This window comes from Triturus cristatus, chromosome 7 (assembly GCF_964204655.1).
Source record: "Triturus cristatus chromosome 7, aTriCri1.1, whole genome shotgun sequence".
Taxonomy (NCBI): domain Eukaryota; kingdom Metazoa; phylum Chordata; class Amphibia; order Caudata; family Salamandridae; genus Triturus; species Triturus cristatus.
Genome location: NC_140590.1, coordinates 1,041,011,602 through 1,041,031,658, shown reverse-complemented (window position 1 = coordinate 1,041,031,658; position 20,057 = coordinate 1,041,011,602). Strand labels below are relative to the sequence as shown.

At 42.7% G+C, this 20,057-nt stretch overlaps 1 protein-coding gene across 1 annotated transcript in view; it reads right to left on the bottom strand.

Annotated features, from left to right (window-relative positions):
* The window catches only part of LOC146811059 (sideroflexin-1), a 291,428-nt gene that overhangs the window by 155,605 nt on the left and 115,766 nt on the right, over positions 1–20,057 (bottom strand). The window contains exon 3 of the mRNA XM_085618095.1: positions 3,244–3,416. Coding sequence (XP_085474221.1) covers positions 3,244–3,407 — 164 coding nt within the window. The 5' untranslated portion in view covers positions 3,408–3,416. The remainder of the gene's footprint in view (positions 1–3,243; positions 3,417–20,057) is intronic.

Below are 20,057 nucleotides of genomic sequence, written 5' to 3'. Positions count from 1 at the left end.
AGACTTCTTTGGATATTAAAGAGGCGACTGAGGCCAAGGATATCAATTCAGGCATATGAATGTCTGAACTCTTTTTAAATAATCCATTGAATCAGCCCTAGGCTTGGGAAGCTATAAGAAAAGCTGGTGAATCCTCCAGCATATCCACAGCTTGGGAAGTGTAGGCATAGGCATAGAGGAAAACCAAAAGTTTTGAAGCTAACTGCAAAGATTCACTCAGGAAAGAATCAGAGAAAGTGGAGTTGTGATTTGTTCATAATGGAGTTCTCCATTGGAGGGGTACCATGATATGGCTAAGTGAACTTCAATGGATCCAATATCATAAAATACTTCCTCTATTGGTAATGTTGACAATCATCTACCCTACCATAGCTTGGTACTTCTTCAGATGCGGCGAATATCTTTAAGAATACATCTGATGTGACACAAGTTTAGCAAGCAGAGTCCAATGGTTAAACGAAGTCGGTCATTATCTCAGTACATGAGCAACAAATGCATTTTGATGCAGACTCCCTTCAAAAGAGTCAGGAGCTGAAGAGGGAGTATGATCACTTTAAAGGCAATAATTGTCAGCAAGAGACAATGTTCAACATGCCAGAACATATAGTGAAAGTAGTCAGAGAAAAGAAAAGAAGCAATGGCTACTTCATTGACTTCCAAAGTAGAAACATTGGATTCTAAAAGGTGATTAGTGATTTAGCAGGGTAGTGAAATGCAAACAAAGACTATCAGATACTATAGATCACTGCACAGATTATTGCGTTAATGCATCCTCACTAAATAAAGAATTGGTGTAAATTAAATACAAACAAGAGGATCTAGAGAATCACTTCCACTACGACTTGATAAAAAAACCAAACATAGGAATGCCTTGCAGTGGTCATCAAAGAGCTGTTAAAAATACATTTGCCTAGAATTCATGTGACTTCAGAATTATACGAGCACTTAATATTCCATTTCACCAGCCAAGACAGACTGCATATCCGCCAACATTTTGTGATATTCTTCCAACTAAATGACAAGGGAGCAAACTTTGACAAGGTCAATAACAGCTCAAATATATAAAGTGATTAATGAATTTGACTCACGGAATTTTTAGACATAGCAATTAAAACTACCAAAAGAAGAAAAGAACTTAGACTTTTAATCCCTAATGAGTGCAAATAAAAGCTTTGGAAAATGGCAGAATTACCATTTATTCCAGATATTGAATCAATATGAAATATTTTGAATGAACTACAGCAGTTACAACAAGTAGTAATGTAATGCTGTTATGTAATCTTCTGAAGGTTTAACAGTTGATCCAATGTATAGAACAGAAGAGAGGAATCTCCCCGTAGAAAGAAAGGTTTAAGCTATGTGCTACAAATTGGCACCAACTGGACAAGAGAAATCCCAGGGGAAGGATCAGGGCCCTCAATTGCAGGTATTTAGGGGAAGGGATATGGGAGAGGAGGATCAAGTTCATTAACTGGGGGCAGGTACAGGGGAGAAAAAGAAGTCCAGTCTCTGGAGGTTATTTCATTGAATGCAAAAGGCTTGAATATATCTTGCAAGAAGAAAGAATTGATGGCCTGGTTTAAAGATAACGACCCATATATTATTTTGTTGCCAGGAAACAGACTGTGTTAAACCTAAAAAGCAAATAAAATGACCATTGATTTGGAAATCTTATTTATTCCTTCGCAGGTTACTCACTCACAGTGGTGCTGCAATTATGTTTAGAAAAGGGTTAAAAACATACATAGATTAGAATCCTTTATACATGCACTGAAGGTTAACATCCGAGATATATATATATATATATATATATATATATATATATATATACACACATATATGTCTATGAATGTATACTTATATAATCTTTTTGTAACAGTGAACTGTTAGAGCTCCATTCAGGATAAAACCCAGCACTCACAGCAATTAATTATTGCACTAATGAATGTTCGAGTTATTTTAATGAAAGTGAAACTTTATTCAGTTTCCGAATCAAGAATACTTAGGTACAGATAGGAAACAAGACTAACACTAAAACTGCAAGATTTATACTAGAATAAGGAAGTTTGAATTGGTTGATCCTTGTAGAGAATTTACTTGCTTTTCCTTAAAGGTCGTGCTCCTCTACTCGTTTAGGACTTTATCTAGTACCCTTATTCCTATAGAAAATTGTAGGTTTGGTAATTCCTAATAATTTATCGGATCATGCTGCTATAAAGATAGGGCTACTACTCAGGTTTTGAAAGTATTTGCCTGGATGGTGGCAATTTCACAAACTACTCCAGAAAGAGTGGAATTAGATGATTGAAATGAAGGATTTTTCAGAATAAACTATGGTACCACAAATCTGTTAGTGGAATGGTGTGCCTATAAATCTACACTCAGAGAGAAAACCATGAGTGCACATGCATGAACGTGGGCAACCATCTTGGAATAGGTTAAATTGCTTTCACTGGGGAAATAGCCTTTAGAGCGCGTGCTTTACATCCCCTGCCATTACAACGCGGTCGTTACAATGACCGCGTTGTTACAACGAGAAACATTACATCGCCAGTTGTTACAACGACTTGCTGTAGGGGACAGAAGGTGTTGGATTGTAAATCCAACACCTTCCCTGCTGTTGCACAAACTGGAGCAGAAATAGTAAATTATACTATTCCTAAATCCAGCGAGCCCCCTACAGCAAGTTGTTGAAATTACTTGCGATGCAATGGTTTGCGTTGTATCAACGCGGTCGTTGTAACAACCGCGTTGTAATGGCATGTGATGTAAAGCACGCGTACTAAACGTATATATTCATTTCACAGTGGGGGATCTCAGATACACCAGACCAAACGGGATGTTGAGAACAAAGGAACACTGGGACAAACCCATTAAACTGGAATCTAGCAAAGAGACAAGAAGGAATAAGTGCTCAGTTCCAGAATCCAGCATGACCTTTAATAACTTTGGCAAGGAACCAATTTACAAACGTAGGGTCATATCTATTAAGAATGAAACGCCACAAAAGAACATTTAAACTAGTAGGCAAATACGACACAAGCAATACACTGTTTAAAAACACACAACAAGTTGGCATAAGTAAAGCATCGAGAAATGTCTTACTGCGAGACTACAGGAATATATCATAGCTATATTTGAACGTATTCCAAATCTTTGTTTGCTTCAAAATTTAAAAACCAATAGCTTTTATTGACCATAAACTTGAAACATGTGGCTGAGAAACAACTCCTCTTTCCTTACCTGTAATCATGCACAATTTGTCTTGCATGCTCCAGACGTTCATTGGACAACAGGATATTTCGGGGGTCAGTTACCGTGAAGAAATGCTTGGCTCGCCCTACAAATGTGCTCTGATTCCACCGCGGCTCTTTGATGTTGATGTTAAATGGGATTTCCACTGACATCTTCAGAAGCTATAAATAAAAATACACAGAGAGTTACTTTTAAAGTTTGAATTTACCAAAGAGGAAGAATATTATGCAGGCTTCAATGCCCCATCTCCAGTGGACATTTTTGAGGCCTTCTTGCCTGCGCCTGCTCAAACACGTATTCCTTCATTACTTGGGAAGTGAAGTCAGTGAGAAGCACAGTGTGCAAGTTACATTTCCTTGTATGCTTTGTACTCTAATAGGTCAGATAATGCCTTCAAAAGATTGGTAAATACGACAAGAATTTCCCTTAAGTTCTACACAGAGGCAAAAACGTCAAAGGTGTATAGGATCAAATCTTCATTTCTAGATGCACGCGGCACAATTTTTCAACTCCAGTAAACATAAAACCATGAACACAAGCCTCTAAACAGTTGGCTGGTCACGTGATAAGAATTTCCATCCATGCGTCATTTCATAAACCACTTGTCACACAGAAGCTCTTCTGTAAAGCTCTTCATTTCCCGCGGGGCTTTTAAATGTCACAAAAATGTAAACAGGAGGGCATATCATGCTGCCTTCTTGCTAAGTCCCACAGGAGTCAAGCCACTTTCGACAGCAAATACAGTAGCAGAGTCAACTCTGGTATTTCAGGGAACCTTACATTTTGAAAAAAATCCATGCATGGCAATTAAATTAAGGTATGGCCTACCTACTGGGTACATGCAAGCATACAATTCTAGATTATTGGTATTTTAACTCAAACAAGACTTAACAAAAAAAGGCTCAACCCGCCTAATTGTTGGTGTGCTACACTATCAATGTTACAAACTCACCCGCAATAAAATCGACATAGAAATATATCGTAGACATAATATCGACTCAAGAAATACCGTCTAGGAAAGCACTCATTTAATATTAACTCCACAGGGATGATATTTCAGGGCGTATATCCTAGTCTTTACATATTTCAGGTCAATTTTCCGACAACCATATTGTGGTACACCACCACCTAAATCACACCTTCTTGTGACCATCCCATTCATCAAAGGGAGACCGGTGTGGCTAGGAGGTGGAGGAGGAAGGAGAAGAATGCCTGACCTCTGTGCTGGCTGAAAACCATTTCTGCAGACTCAGCGGCACAAGATGACGGATTATTGCCCTGGACCTTGTTCAGGCCTTGTTTGAACAAATGAGATTTTCTGATTCGAAGCCCGGGAGAGACGGTGTCAGTTCTGTTCCATTAACCACGGGCACGCTAGGTCAATACGTCTCTCTCTTTAGCATTCGTGGTCACCTACTGCAAGGCTGTTGCGCTAGACCTGCTGGATTGCACGCCCCTGTCTACCTTTATGTGGAGGGAATATCATTTGATTCTGCAAATGTCAACAAAGCAGGAGGCCATTTCAGAAAATGATAATTCCTCTCTACATGAAAGAACTGATTCACTCAGTTACAGAAATAACAACAAAAAAACAATAGAATACAGCACTAATATCAAGAGGTCTGTTTTACACAGTAATAACTGTTGTGTACACATAACATGATTTGACTAATGTATAGGTTCACAACTCTAGGAAGGTTTTATGCAACAAAGACCCTATTCAATAAGACGCACTTATTGCACTCAAACATAGTGGCCAGAGAACTGCACGTGATTTGTTTATTCTTTGTCAGCATGTATCCTCTCTCTAAGCGCTGGCAGTTTTACCAAAGATGGGAAAAGATGCATAGAGTGTTTAGGAGTCTCCCACAATCACAGAATTTGCTCAAATTGAAAAGCAGGGGTTCAAACTCAAATCTCTTCGATATATTGCCAACATTTGCATAAGGGCGGGAAGGGGGTGACGAGGCCCTCGTGATTAAAGGCGTAGCAAGCTTTTTGTTGAAGGGGTGTGTGTGGAGGAGAGAACTATCCAGTTTTTGTTTATACCAATGACTTCTTGAATTGAAGGTGTTACTAAGAATTCGAGATGTTGCCAGATACAGGAGGAATAGTTAGCTTGTGATAATCACACATGTTTATCAAGAGAGGAGTCCACCTGTTGGTTACTTGCCCGAGATCGCACAATTTTGCTTTCATCAATATGGCCATTTTTAGTAGGAAAGTCGAAATCCAAACCCAGATCTCTTGGTTCCATTGTTGACTATTTAACAAATACACCGGATGTTTTATTTATCACTGTCAAAGTCCAGCATATTGTCAGATGGGGAACAGTGGTCTAATGCACTTAATTTCTGAATAAACTAAGATATTTGTGCTCATGCTTCCATTACGAAAACCCATGCGGAGCAATTGATCCAAGCAGTGCATACTATGTACCGGTTGGTTGATCTAGGAGGATTCCGTACAGCCTTAATTTCGCTGCAGCAACTCATCGATTTCTGCCCCCCACCCTGCGATTCTGCAAGAAATTAGTCCGTACCATATCTACTGATCATTAGCAAGGTCGTGGAAGCTACTGTCTAACGAGGCATATAAACATTCAGAGAATTGTCGAATGCTCAGCCATTGTCAATCTTGCTTTAGTCCTGGTCACTGAACTCAAGTAAAAGTTACTCGCATGTTTAATTCTATTTCTCCATCATTGACTTCATATACATTTAAACCTACAGACAATGGACAGTGGATCATATGCGAAATGCAGCCCCCATGGCGTCAATCACCCATACAATATAAACAATAGACAATTTTGTGTGCCGAAAGCCAAATGTGCCCCCTGTCCAGGAGCACCTCCCCTCTGAAGGGGATACAAGACAAAAACAACTGGATTGGCTCAGCACCACAATTTGTCAACACTAGAGTCCGTAAAAGAATGCGTGCATAATTATTGAGGAAATCGGATTTGATACAGAAAATCACTGCTAATGCATAGTCGTCTTGTCTTAGTCTTCTTTTTTATTCCATTTTAAACAAAAGTCATCAGCCAACACGTTTCGTCCTCTGGACATAGGAATCGAATCTGTTGTTGTCCAATTGCAACTGATATTGTCTCGTGCGGAAGACTATTACAACCAAGTGGTTTCTGTTCACAGTATTACACAGATAATTCAAAAGAAGGCGATATAAAACTATGCAGATGTCCAATATCCAAATATGTGCATAACGAGGTGTCCGAAGGCACATGGCATGATAACCATAGCAATAGAGTAATGTGAAGCCAGTAAGTTCAATTAGGAACTTACAGGAAATGGTGGATAATATCTGCGTCCGATGGCTGTTTAGGAGACACCGCACTCTGCTCAGATCCAAGTCGATCTGGATATTATCCACCATTTGCTGTAAGTTCCTGGCTTTTGTTTAAAATGGAATAAAAAAGAAGAATAAGACAAGACGACTTTGCATTAGTAGTGATATTCTGTATCAAATCAGATTCCCTCAATAATTATGCACGCATTCTCTTACGAACTCTAGTGTTGGCAAATTGTGGTGCGGAGCCAATCCAGTTGTTTTTGACTTCATATATTGTTGATCATCTCCGCGTACGTGCTGGATCCTGTAACACATTTTTATAGGAATATGTTAAAAAGCTAATTTTCTGTCTTTGCAATAACCCCAATTGGGCAACTGGGGGATTGGTATGCCAAATGGATATGAGACAATGGACAGAAACAGATGTTGCAAACAAATTGCACATAAAGCTCGAACCTCACCAGTGTATATTTTTGTAATCTGAATCAAGACAGCAATGGTCAGCAAAGATGTAGAATTAACTCCCAACTGGCTGCTCTGCACATCTCCGATTGGGGCCTCTCTCAAGTGAGGAGCATGAACTGCTAAATATCATAGAGTCGGCTCTCAACTTTACAACAAGGAGTGTGTTAGCCATCTGATAGGACGCTAAGTTACTCAATCATGCTGTTTAAAGAATGTCAAACCGAAAAAAAAAAAATACAAATGTTTAAGTATGTAAATATATTTAGTTAGCAAAACTAATATTTCAGACATCTTTCCACGTCTAAGGTACGAAGAGATCACTCTTCTAGAAATGTTGAAGTCAATGCAAAGATACCAGTCAAATGGCATTAATTAACTTACATATCTGCAGTGACTTTCAGTCGGAGGATGGATGAGTTCCCAAGGATACTGTATTTTAATGGAACAATGTACATGGTGTGTATGCACAAAGCCTGGATATCACTCTTTCTATCTGATGTTACGGTACTAAAAAATCCACTTCCAAGATATTCTCAGATGGTTGGGTTCATGCATTATTTAAATATGGCCCCCTCAGCTGGGACAGCACAGATTCATCCCCAAAGGAAGAAAGAGATTCCCACACGTGGGAAGAGTTTAAAGCTTCATTCAAGTAAAACTGCATGGCTAGGTGTAGACAAGCATAGATGAGGTGGTAGGGGACGTGGCCAAAAACCAAGGCAGATGTTCACGCCCTTAGTGAGTTCCCAAAAGGCTGAACCGTTCAAGTGAATACTGCACAAATCCTAAATGATGGCTAAATTGGCTAACACCTGGGCTTACTTAACTTTCTTATAAAGCCTAGTGCAGAAAATGTATCTATTGTATAGAAAGTTGAATGTCACATGTGGACTGCAGCACTTATTGTGCCATCAACTAGTGTGATGAGATAAACAATGTCTTTAGGGCTTCAATGTGGAGCTTGAACTCTGTGGAGCTTGAACTCTGCGGCACTGACCTGTCAAAAGCACCATTTGACAGGTAGGGAAACCTGATTTTAAATTCTAAGTCATACGCAAGTAAAAATTGTTGTCCACAAAGTCTGGTGCATAATATTTTAGAGAATGGAACATGTGTGACATTAGAAATAAAATGTTCCACCAGTAACTAGAGCCAAAACGATATTGCCACTCTTCAGGCTGCAACAGGCACATACGAAAGTCAAAATACAGATGTACTTTGTAACTGTTGATCCATACCAGCTACAGTCTCCATTCAAACACTAATTTTTAAATTTAAAAAAAAATCTAGTTTAACTGTAAATTTAGATTCTTATTAAAAATATCGGAAATGTACATATGAGAAAATTACCTTTAACCTGCCTGAAGCTGCAGGAGGTTCATTTGCATTAGTCTTATAGCCACTACTCACCTGTTTTTGGCCTGAATTATGTATGAAAGAGGCATGAAAACTGCTACCAGAGCAGAGACAATGGCCTGGCTGCAGGGAGGTGTTTTCTCCCCCTTGCAGGAAGCCCAATTAGGGCAGACCCAGGAACTCCATTAACATCCTGCACGGTCACAAGCAAATGTTGTGTTACCTGAAAGGCCCGACTTTGGCTGCCGCAGATGGACTGGCACCAAACCCTGTTATAGGCAAGCTAAGACCAAAACTGGTTGTGAGTGTTCACAGAGGAGGGGGCTGTATATTACCCTGACCACAACTCTGGGTGGTCACGCAGGCTCTGCACAAGGTAGAAAGGGTATCTCCATTTTTAAATTTTGAGACTATGGCGCACTGTGGGATTGTTGTAGTATGGCAAACAGGAACTGCTGAAAAAGTGGGTAGGGTTACTTTCAGGAACCTTTACCCCATTGGTTAGGAATTGCCCAGGAGTCACCCCCATCCACTAGCCAGAGCCAGTAATTAATGTGGCATCTCAAGACACCTCCTCAGAATACCTTTCGGTGCTGCGGAAAAACAGAAGAAAGAGTGCACTTGCTGTCTGAGACCTGGAGGAGATCTGATGGACTGGACCTGGTCCCACTTGTACCCAATGGCAACAGGAATACAACAAGCTGCAAGAGGCCTTTTTCCTGAAGTGCCCACGCTGACCAGTACCAACTGGATCTGGTCAGGACCCAGTTATTGACTTCTGCCTGACTGCCCAAGGCTCTAAATATCTCCCCTCAAGCCTTGGGGCCTTAGAAGTGAACTTCTTTGGTTGATTGGGGGCTGGAAGAAAGATTGGCACCTTTTGAAACCTTTTCCTTCACAACTCCAGCAAGAAAAGCCAGAAAGGTATCCCACCAGCGGCTCCACAGAGTTAGATTGGATTTTTGGTATTTCCCACTCAAATCTTAGAAAGAATTTAGTGAGAAATATCCAATGCTCCAGACCAACCTGCTTCAGGTATCTGGCCCGGGGTTCCACGGCGGTAGCCAAAGTTTCAATGGTGACCCGCTTGAAAAGGACTTTTCTTCTCAAAAAGGGCATTCTGCATTAGGACAAAAAGTGCCAAAGACCCTTTTGAAGTAGGTATTAGAACATGTTTTGGCATTTCTGACTTCCAAATCTTCACCGGGCTGAATCAACTTGATGAACCTGACCCAGGCTCCATTGAGGTCAGCCTCAAATCAAACCTAGGTCCAGGTTTTCTATTAACATCGACTAACATTGGTGCTTGGTGGCGATATTTTCATTTAAATCTTTCAAAATCATGTCTCTGGTTCCCTTTATTGGACTTTTTTTCATTTTGGTGTCACTTTGCTTATTTAATTTTTCTCTATTTATTTCTAATGTGTTGTGTCTTTGACTTTAACTGTTTTAGCACCTTTAAATGCTTTACACATTTTCTCTAAGTCAAGCCTCTCTGCCCTGTGTCACTGCTAACTGGGGGTAAGCTCAGGATTACATTAATGAAACCTTTTCTAGACATAGCAGGTTAGTGACATTATTACTTGTGGAAGACTGCCATTCCCCTCCATTTTAATTCACTTTCTTCCACCCATGAACAGAAAATAGACAAGTGGCTCTGGATATGGGCCTCCTCACTGCAGATGAACAACAACTATCATGAACAGTGGCCAATGTGGAACCCAATCTTGTCCTTGTAGGACCCACCGTTGGATATGTACCCAATCAAATGGCAGAATTAAAGGAAAGTATCAGATGCTTAGACAATACATCCAAAGAGTCAGAATGAAGGTTTAGAAGAAATAACATGTTCATTAATGGCTACTGGTGAAAATGGAAGGAGTTAGCTTAGAATCGTATCTTGAGGGCTGTTTCAGTCACTGGACAATGACAAACTCTGTCCAACTTCTTCACAGTAGAGAGTACTCATAAGGTTCATGTAACACTTATGCCTTGGGGGATGCATACCAAGTTGGAGAACCACTGTCTGCAAGACTATTGAGACTGTTATTATTTATTACACAAAGTACAGCAACATGGCCCTAAAAAGTTGTAAATAGCACCATTCTAATGCATCCAGATTGCACAGCATAGTACGGGCCCAACACAACGCTTTCCAAGTACCCAAACAAAGGCTTTGAGGACTGAATGTTAAATACAGGCTTAATGTTCTTGTGAAAGAAAAATGAAAGCTTGGGAAGAATCAGTGTTCTTACAAAAGGATGGGAAATGTGTCTACAGATATGCAACAGAGAAATAATGTCCAGTATAACAGAACAAAGAAAGCACCACTACAGGAGGAGGAACAGAAAATGGACAAAAGATGCTTGTAAACACTCATATGTACAAATCAAAGCGGAAAAGCAAAAGGCAAAAGTGGAGCTTCATGCATGGAGAATAGCAACTACATCCAGAGACATGCCAACAGGTAATGGCATCTGGAACAGCCAGGCACTGAAGTGTCCGAAAAAAGGTAATCTGCCTTAGACAGCTGATGACTTTGACCAGGCATCGTGTGGATTATGGCTTTCAGATGTGCATAGCAGGGGTTGGCCGGGGTTGACCTAACCTTGCGAGCAGACAACTCTTGATACCCGTGCGTTAAGCCATGCACAGCAGGGGATGATCATAGGACTTGGCATTCAACCAGACCTTTGCTACAGACACACGGCAGCATCCCTATGTGAGGCCTTTGGCCAAGTGCAGCGGGTGTTGGCTAATGGCCCTACCTTTTTGCACTATCCCCAAAAACTTTGCCCACTCCATTCCCTAGTCTTATCTTTATGAAACATGATATTCATGCAATGGGCTTAATTTACAAACTGCCTGCCAAATATTAGTCTGATTCAACAAACAGCTCCAAATTTGTTGGACAATTAAACTATTTTTCCCGCTCATTTAGCAAGGTTTTGAACCCACACCTTTTTAATTACAACTGCACCCCCCCCCACCCCCACCCCCACTTCTTCCACTGTCCCACTCGTATTAGAACTGCATGAAATCTGAATTATTTTTGCTGGCTGTAACTTGCCTTGCAGCTTTATTAAACAGTACCAAACATACTAGCTGATGAATTCTCATCCCTCTAACTGACCCTATTAATGACTTGATGGACTGGCACAAAAACAATAATTTGTCAACACGTGCTAAATTTTGTGCTTGTTTGTCACACAGGGACAAAGTTATTAGTAAATTAACACTGTTCCCTCTTTCCCTTTTTTAACTCTCCCTCCCCGTTGATGGACATATACAAATTACAAATATGCTTAATATGTTAAGCATCTGACAAATGTATTGCAAATTCGTCAAAGAATGCTAAAGTATAAGCAAATATAGCAAATCAAAAAATGAATTTTCAACTATCAAGAGATAAGCCACCCAACAGACCATAGCTCATTAATCTATTTCACAATCCTGAATGTGGGGCCGTTTTTCAGCAACAGTAGGTATGAATTTGCCAAGGTGTAGTGTTCCTCTCACCAAAACAACAAATTGCCAGCAGTTTTGAAGAAAAATATCTTATTTCACAATTATTTACTTTTTCACATGAGATATTACATGCCCACTGCAGTTCATTCATCAGTAATATTTTATTTGATAGAGGCACAATCTTTCAAAGCCGTACACATTTACAAAATCACAGTTTTTAGGTTACCTACCATACAGTACAAGCTGTCTGGTTGGAAAAAACTATTGAGTGTTTACCATGTACTTAGAGTGGGCTTACTTCCTGCCCTGCTTACCATTGGTTGGCTTTGGCTTATTGTCACTCGTATTGTTTGCTTCTTATTCAAAGGCTTTCAGTGTCCATCTTGTGTGTGTCTCTCCTCTGGAGCATCGCTTCTTTACAATCTTTCGGCTTGGCTGACTCATATCCTTCCACTGCTTACTTTTATGTAACCACTTTATTTTTTATTTTTGCTTAAGCACTCCGTGAGAGTGCATGTGTCTCCTATCTCTTTTCCTTGTGTGCTTCCCACTCAGTACAAATATTCTGCCCGCCTTAGTCTCCTTCAGGTTTCAAACTCACTCTTGTATACTTCTCTCCCTAGAAACTCTCCCTTAATACGCTCTCCCTGTTGCTTTCTCGTGTGCTTCCCTTATCCCTAAGTAATCTTCCACGTATGTTGTTTCTCAACTACCGCACCTTGTTGCTTCCTCTTCCCTCCCTACCTGCTTCTCCGTTGCCACCCTGTCGTCTTTTAAATAAGGGATGCAAGCAATATAATGTCTTTTTTAAGCCTTAAAGTATTTATGCTACTTCGGCTTCCTTTTTTTTTTTTAATACAGTTACATCTTGGATCAGTAAATTAAATTAAATGTTACCTACTACATTATGTAGGTGCCTTATGACACATGCACGCCCACACATCATCTGAAATGCGTCCAATTACAAAATAATTTGGCCATGTCGTCGCAACTTTTTTCCTGTTTTTTGGCCATGCTGCTAGCATTGCCAATGCTTGACTGCATGACCAAGCCAATCGGTGTAGCCTTTGGGACCTATTAGCTTTGCCAATGCTCATTGCTTCCCTGAATAAGAGAGAAAGGGTAAGATGACTAACATTGTCAGCAAATTACTACAGTAAAATTAAAAATATTCCTATCAATGCATTTATCTTTGATGCTTGATACGAGAGACATTGTAGAGAATAACTTTTTTTGTAAGTGATTGACAGAACTACAGATTTATTTGCACTTGCAAACTTGTGAAGCTGTGCAACCAATGTACTGTTTAGATTTTCATGGCATTCTTTTGGAAGTGTCACATATTTACAGCGCCCTTTCCATATCACAATCGGTTAGTTGTGTGGTTTTCATATAATTCAGAGCATTATACTCTCATTTAAAAAAAAAAAAAACATTTAAAAAAAGGTATGTTTTTGACATAGTTTACCGTGCTAGCTTAAAGCGGTCACGTATATGAATACCTGTAGAGCCACTGATATGCAAATCCTAGCTCACGTTGATGAAAGCAGATTCACTTGGAAGGAAGCCACGGGAGAGGGATAGCAGAGGTTACGGTTTCCCGGTAGTAAATTCGGAGAGCGAGTGCTGCAGCGAGAAACCATGCGTACGCCACCATATGATTGAATTGTTCTACTTCGGATACATAGAATGTCCTCCCTTCTGTTGGTAAACGTATTGAAGCAATATGAGGTACTTATGTCTGCCTTGAATGCTGCACACTACAGAATTCTATGCGTGTAGAAATACCCTTTTCCGACAACCAGTTTAGACAATTACTCCTTGCTTGGTTATTTACGGACTCTACACAAAACTGCATCAAACATAGAACAAATCCGCACAATTAAACTCTTTCCAATCTGAACAATACTAAATATGTCTCTACAACACACTACTGTTAAAGAAATGCACGGTTGCGTAAATTTCAGTATACTGTGATGCAAGTAAGGAAAGTCATCCCTGCCCCACACAAATAACTGGAAATGCCCTATTTTCCCTCCCAGCCTCCCTCATTCACTGACACTCTTATATCACCATCACTTCGTTTCTTTCTTCTATCCCATACAAATAAAGTGTTTTTCTTTGCTATATCTTGCCTTAACTCGCTATGATTCTAGTACCTATTAAAAATGTCCAATATAGCACAATCTTCACATGTAAATCATTTTGTTTCTTTCTACATTCTTGCATCCTCAAACTGCATTCAGTCTCAAAAATATTCACTGCATTCTTTAAATCCGGCATTAAAAAACTGTCCTTTAATTAAAACCTCAGTTTGTCACCCCTCCTTTTTTCTTTTATTTCAAATCTCTCTGACCTTCCTTTCCATCTTTTGCATGCCTTCCTGTCTTAGCACAAACTACGCTTGGCATGTGCACGTTAGACTATTCTCTATTTCAGCAAATTTCCTTCAACTCATTTACTCTCCTTATACTGAAAATCTACCTATGCAAACTAATAATACCTCATCTCCATTAACTCCTGTATTAATCCCACCAGCCATGAACTTGAGCTCACCCCCCTTAATAATGATTGCAACCAAACACGATTACTTTAGTCCACCGCAAAAAACTGAAATGACTGAATGGAATGGTTTGCTTTGAGCGCACAAAACGAATCCCAATTACAAAAGAGTAACCAATAACCCTGAACTAACCATTACCCTGGCGTTCCAGAGCAGCTTGCTGCCTTGGGTAAAGCGTTCCGATGCATCGTCAGGGGTAGTAAGTGCTATATAAGGCAAATGCTACTTACCAGTATGCATCTGTTCTTGGCATGCAGAGCTGCAGATCTACACACTGTGCATAGATCGCCATCTGGTGTTGGGCCCGGATGTTGCAGTTTTTTTTCTCTTTGAAAGTCTTTGGAAGTCAAGAGGTATGTGACTCCTCCTTTGGATCGTATTGCGCATGGGCTTCGGCTCCATCCTCAGATTGTTTTTCGCCAGCAGGGAAATGATGGAGCGTAGTAATAAACAGTGAAGATGTCCATGTGTGTTGTATCTAAATAAGATATACTGGAACAGATAAAGGTAGCCGGGGAGGCGGGTGGGCGTGTGTAGATCTGCAGCTCTACATGCCAAGAACAGATGCATACTGGTAAGTAGCATTTGCCATTCGAGGCATATGAGCTGCAGATTACACACTGTGCATAGATTGTATAGCAGTACCCATCCCTAGCGGCGACCACCAGTATCTGTTGCAGTGGTTTGAAACAATGTTTTGAGTACAGCCTGGCCTACACTAGCTTGTTGCTTAGCCTGCACATCTACACTATAGTGTTTAGTGAAAGTGTGCGGTGTTGACCATGTAGCTGCTTTGCAGATATCATCTAAGGGGATGTTCCCTAAGAATGCCATGGAAGCCCCTATCTTACGTGTAGAGGGGGCTTTAGGGGGAACAGATAGCGTTCGTTTTGCTTTGTGGTAGCAAATCTGAATGCATTTGACAATCCACCTTGCTATCCCAGATTTGGAGATGGGGTTGCCTTTATGTGGTGGTGAGAAGTAAACGAACAATTGTGTGGTCTTATGAAAGGATTGTGTTCTCTCGATGTGGTAGAGTAAGGCTCGGTTGACATTTAATGTGTGGAGAGCTCTTTCAGCAACGGTTTGTGGTTGCGAGAAGAATACAGGTAGTTCCACAGATTGGTTTAGGTGAAAAGGAGAAATTTTAGGGAGGAATTTTGGATTAGTACGGAGAACAACCTTGTTATGGTGCATTTGCAGAAAAGGTTCTTGAATAGTGAGTGCTTGTATTTCACTGACCCTTCTGAGGGAAGTGATGGCTACAAGAAAGGCAGTTTTCCATGTTAGGAATTGAAGTTCACATTTGTGTAGAGGTTCAAAGGGTGACCCCATTAGTCTAGTGAGAACGATATTTAGGTTCCACACAGGTGAGGGTGGCACTCTGGGGGGAATTATTCTTTTGAGGCCTTCCATGAAGGCTTTTATGGCAGGTACTCGAAAGAGTGATAGATGTTGCCTGTTTTGCAGGTAAGCTGCTATGGCTGCAAGGTGCAGTCTAATAGACGTGTAGGCTAGATTGCATCTTTGGAGGTGTAGTAAATAGCCTATGATGTGTTGAATGGACACATCTAGGGGATCAAAGTTATTGTTGTGGCAATAGACCACAAAACGTTTCCACTTGGCTGCGTAGCAAGCTCTAGTGGTAGGTCGCCTAGCTTCTCTAATGATATTCATACAGTCAGGAAGAAGATTCAGATAACCGAATTCTAGGATTTCAGGAGCCAGATCGCAAAGTTGAGATGAGCTGGGTCCGGGTGTCTGATCTCTCCATGGTTCTGGGTTAAGAGGCTTGGAGAGAGGTACAACTTTTGGTGCGGTACTACAGATAGTTCCAGCAGTGTGGTGTACCACGGTTGTCTGGCCCACGTTGGAGCTACTAGGAAGAGTGAGGAAGTGTTGTTGTAGTTTGCGCACCACTAAGGGAATGAGTGGGAGAGGCGGAAAAGCGTATGCAAATCTGCCTGACCAGTTCATCCATATCGCATTGCCTCTGGACAATGGGTGTGGATATCTGGCAGCGAAGCTTGGGCATTTGGCGTTTTCGTGGGTGGCGAAGAGGTCTATCTGTGGATGCCCCCACATTTGAAAGTACGGGTGAAGAACTTGTGGATGGAGTTCCCACTCATGGATTTATTGTGTTTGTCTGCTCAGCAGATCTGCTAGAGTGTTCTGGACTCCTGGGACATGTTGGGCTAGGAGGAAGATTTTTTGGGGTATGGCCCATCTCCATATGCTCTGTGCTAGTTGAGAGAGTTGCAGAGAGAGTGTGCCGCCTTGTTTTTGTAAATAGTACATGGCTGTCATGTTGTCTGTGCGGACTAGGACGGCCTTGCCTGATATGTGTGTCTGAAAAGCCTTTAGTGCTAAGAATATTGCTAGTAGTTCCAGATAGTTGATGAGGAGCAACTTTTGCTGAGGTGTCCACCTGCCCTGCATGGTGTGATGTAGTAGATGTGCTCCCCAGCCGGAGAGCGATGCGTCCGCTGTCAGTACTATCTGAGGAACAGGGTCCAGGAACGGTCGCCCTTTGGAAAGGTTTTTGGTGGTCCACCACTTTAGAGAGCGAGGGGCACGACCGTCTACCAACACCAGATCTGTCAGTTGATCCTGGGCCTGGTTCCATTGGCGCGCTAAGCATTCTTGGAGAGGACGCATTTGGAGTCTTGCATGAGGTACTATGAATATGCAAGAGGCCATCATTCCTATGAGTTGCATGAACACTCGAGCTGTAAGAGAGTGTTCTGGCTGAAATTTGGCGCATAGGGCCTGAATGTTTGCTATCCTGGCAGGACTGGGGTAAGCTAGCGCTCTTGAGGTGTTTATCGTGGCACCTAGGTATTGCTTTATGTGGGACGGTTGCAGATGGGACTTCATGTGGTTTACTGTGCAGCCCAGTTGGTGAAGTAGGTGTATAGTTGCGTGAGTGTGTTGTACACACTGGTGGTATGAGCTGGCTTTTATTAGCCAGTCGTCCAGGTATGGGAAGACGTGTATGTGTTGTCTTCGCAGATGGGCTGCCACGACCGCTAGGCACTTGGTAAACACTCGCGGTGCTGTGGTGACTCCGAATGGGAGCACTTTGAATTGATAGTGTTGACCGTCCACTACAAACCTGAGATATTTTCTGTTAGCTGTGTGAACGGGAATGTGGAAATAGGCGTCCTTGAGGTCTAGGGTGGCAAGGAAGTCATTTTGGGAGAGCAGGGGAAGTACCTGCTGAAGTGTGACCATGTGGAAATGGTCTTAATGTATATAGTGATTTAGGGGTCTGAGGTCCAGGATGGGCCTTAGAGTGTTGTCCCTTTTTGGTATGAGGAAATATAGGGAGTAAACTCCCATATTTTGTTGTTGGGTAGGAACTGGCTCTATCGCACTCTTTTGTAGGAGGGAGATTACCTCCTGCTTGAGAAGTGACAAATGTTCCTGTGACATTGGGCGGTGTTTTGGTGGAATGTTTGGGGGGACTGATTTTAGTTCGAGGCAATAGCCTGACCGAATTATTTGTGTCACCCATTTGTCTGAGGTGACAGTAGCCCAGACATGAAGGAAATGTTGTAGTCTGCCCCCGACTGGAGTGGGATGGTCTGGGGGGAGTGAAGGGAAGTCATTGGGTAGGAGTGGAGGCAGAGCGGGAGGTATTAGTTTTGCCTCTGCCTTTATTGTTGTTACCCCTGTAGCCACCTCTATGGTAACCCCTAGTGACGGTGGATTGTGTAGGGGCTTTATATATAGAAGCGCTGTCGGAGGAGTAGCCTCTAGATGTGCTTCGAAAGGAAGACCGGCGAAAGGAGCGTCTAGGCGGGTGTGACTGTAAGGCTCCCATAGATTTTGCCTTATCGGTGTCTTTCTTCATCTTCTCAAGGGCTACGTCTACGTTTGGGCCAAAGAGCCTGTACCTCTGGTTTAAAACCGGAAATGCGCAGCCAGGCATGCCTACGGAGGAGGACGCTGGTATTAATTGCCCTAGAGGCGGTGTCGGCAACATCGAGGGCACAGCGTATGGAGGAGTTGGTGATGTTTTTTCCCTCCTGGATTAGCTCGTTGGCTCTATTCTTGTACTTGTCAGGGAAGTGCTGCATGATTGCTTCTAGCTCATCATAATACGCCCTGTCGTATCGTGCTAAAAGCGCTTGTGTGTTCGCAATGCGCCATATGTTGGCCGCCTGAGATGCTGTTCGCTTGCCAGAGGCATCTAGGAGTTTGGAATCTTTATCAGGTGGTGGTGCCTCGTCTGATGCCTGGGAGTTTGCACATTTTCTTGCAGTGAAGACTACGAGGAAGTCTAGTGGTGCGGGCCCTCTGATATAGGTGGGGTCTGTAGGGGCGTCCTTATATTTCTTTTCAATACGGGGGTTGATGACCCTGGCTCTGACCGGGTCTTTAAAAACCTCTGGCGCGTGTTTGATAACACCTTTAAGCATGGACAGAATGGAAGTGGCCCTGTGGGTGGTATCAAAAGTGTCTAGGAGGAAGTCCTCCTCCACGGGGTCTGTATGGAGATCAATTCCGTGGTAGTGTGCAGCCCTATGTAGCAGCTGGTTAAACCCCATAGTGTCTTCTGGGGGGGGAGCATTTTGAAGGGTAAATGTCGTCCTGCGGGACGCTAGGGACGTCTGGGATGTTGTAGTCGTCCCATGGGTCTGGGGAGCCTGTAGGAGTGGGGTCTCCAGTGGGTTGGTCATGGGGCTCCTCTCCTATGTCTTCATAGACATCGTCATCATCCTCATCTGGAGAGGGTGTGGGGGAATGATGAGGTAGGGGAGGCAGAGGAGATGGAGGGGGAGGTAGAGGAGGAGGTGGAGGAGGGGGTGTGGGTAGTCTCAATGGGGAGGTACCACAGTCCCTTTCCTTTGGAGGGGGAGCCGGGGAAGGCTTGTCCAGCGGCCTCTTTTTGATGCTGATCATCAAATGTCCAGTTTTAGGGTCGCCGAAGGGGTCGGAGCCGGTGGTTTTTTAGTCTAGGAATCATCAGTTCGTTGTTTTGAACTGTGTGGTTTAGACATGTCCGGTTGTTTCCTCGGTTCCGAGATGGCTTTCGGCTTCGAGGTGTGGGTGTCGATGGGTTTGGCTTTCCTGCTCGGTTCCGAAGATGGTGTCGATACCGAGGAGCTATTGGGTGTCTTCGGCGCAGAGTGTTTCGGTGTGGAAGTCGGTGCGGAGGAAGCCATTTTCTTTTTCGGTGCGGAGTGTTTTTCGGCACCGACGGCAGGCTGGCTCGAGGCCGAGCTGCCAGAAGGCTTGATTGGCTCCTTCTTAACCGGGCCCGAAAGCGAGGTATGGGAAGCAGTGTCTTTGGTCGTGCCTAGGCCCGAGGGCGAAGGCGTGACCGAAGCCTTTTTCGATGCCGTCGAGGGTGGGGGGTGGGGATCGATAGTAGTACTCACGCCCCTCTGTGCCGGAGTGATGTCTTCGACATCTGAGTCGTCGGCTTCGGAGGCGCTGACGAGGCCCTCTTCAGTGTGCTGTTCTTCGGGAACATCGACGCCTTCTCCGAAGATGTCGCCAGGGAATGCAGTCGACGCGTGTGCCATGGTTCTCCTGGCTCTTCGGTCTTGAATAGTATTTTTGGACCGGAAGGATTTGCACGCCAGATAGTCTCGAGCCTCGTGTTCTGGAGAGAAGCAGAGGTTGCACACCG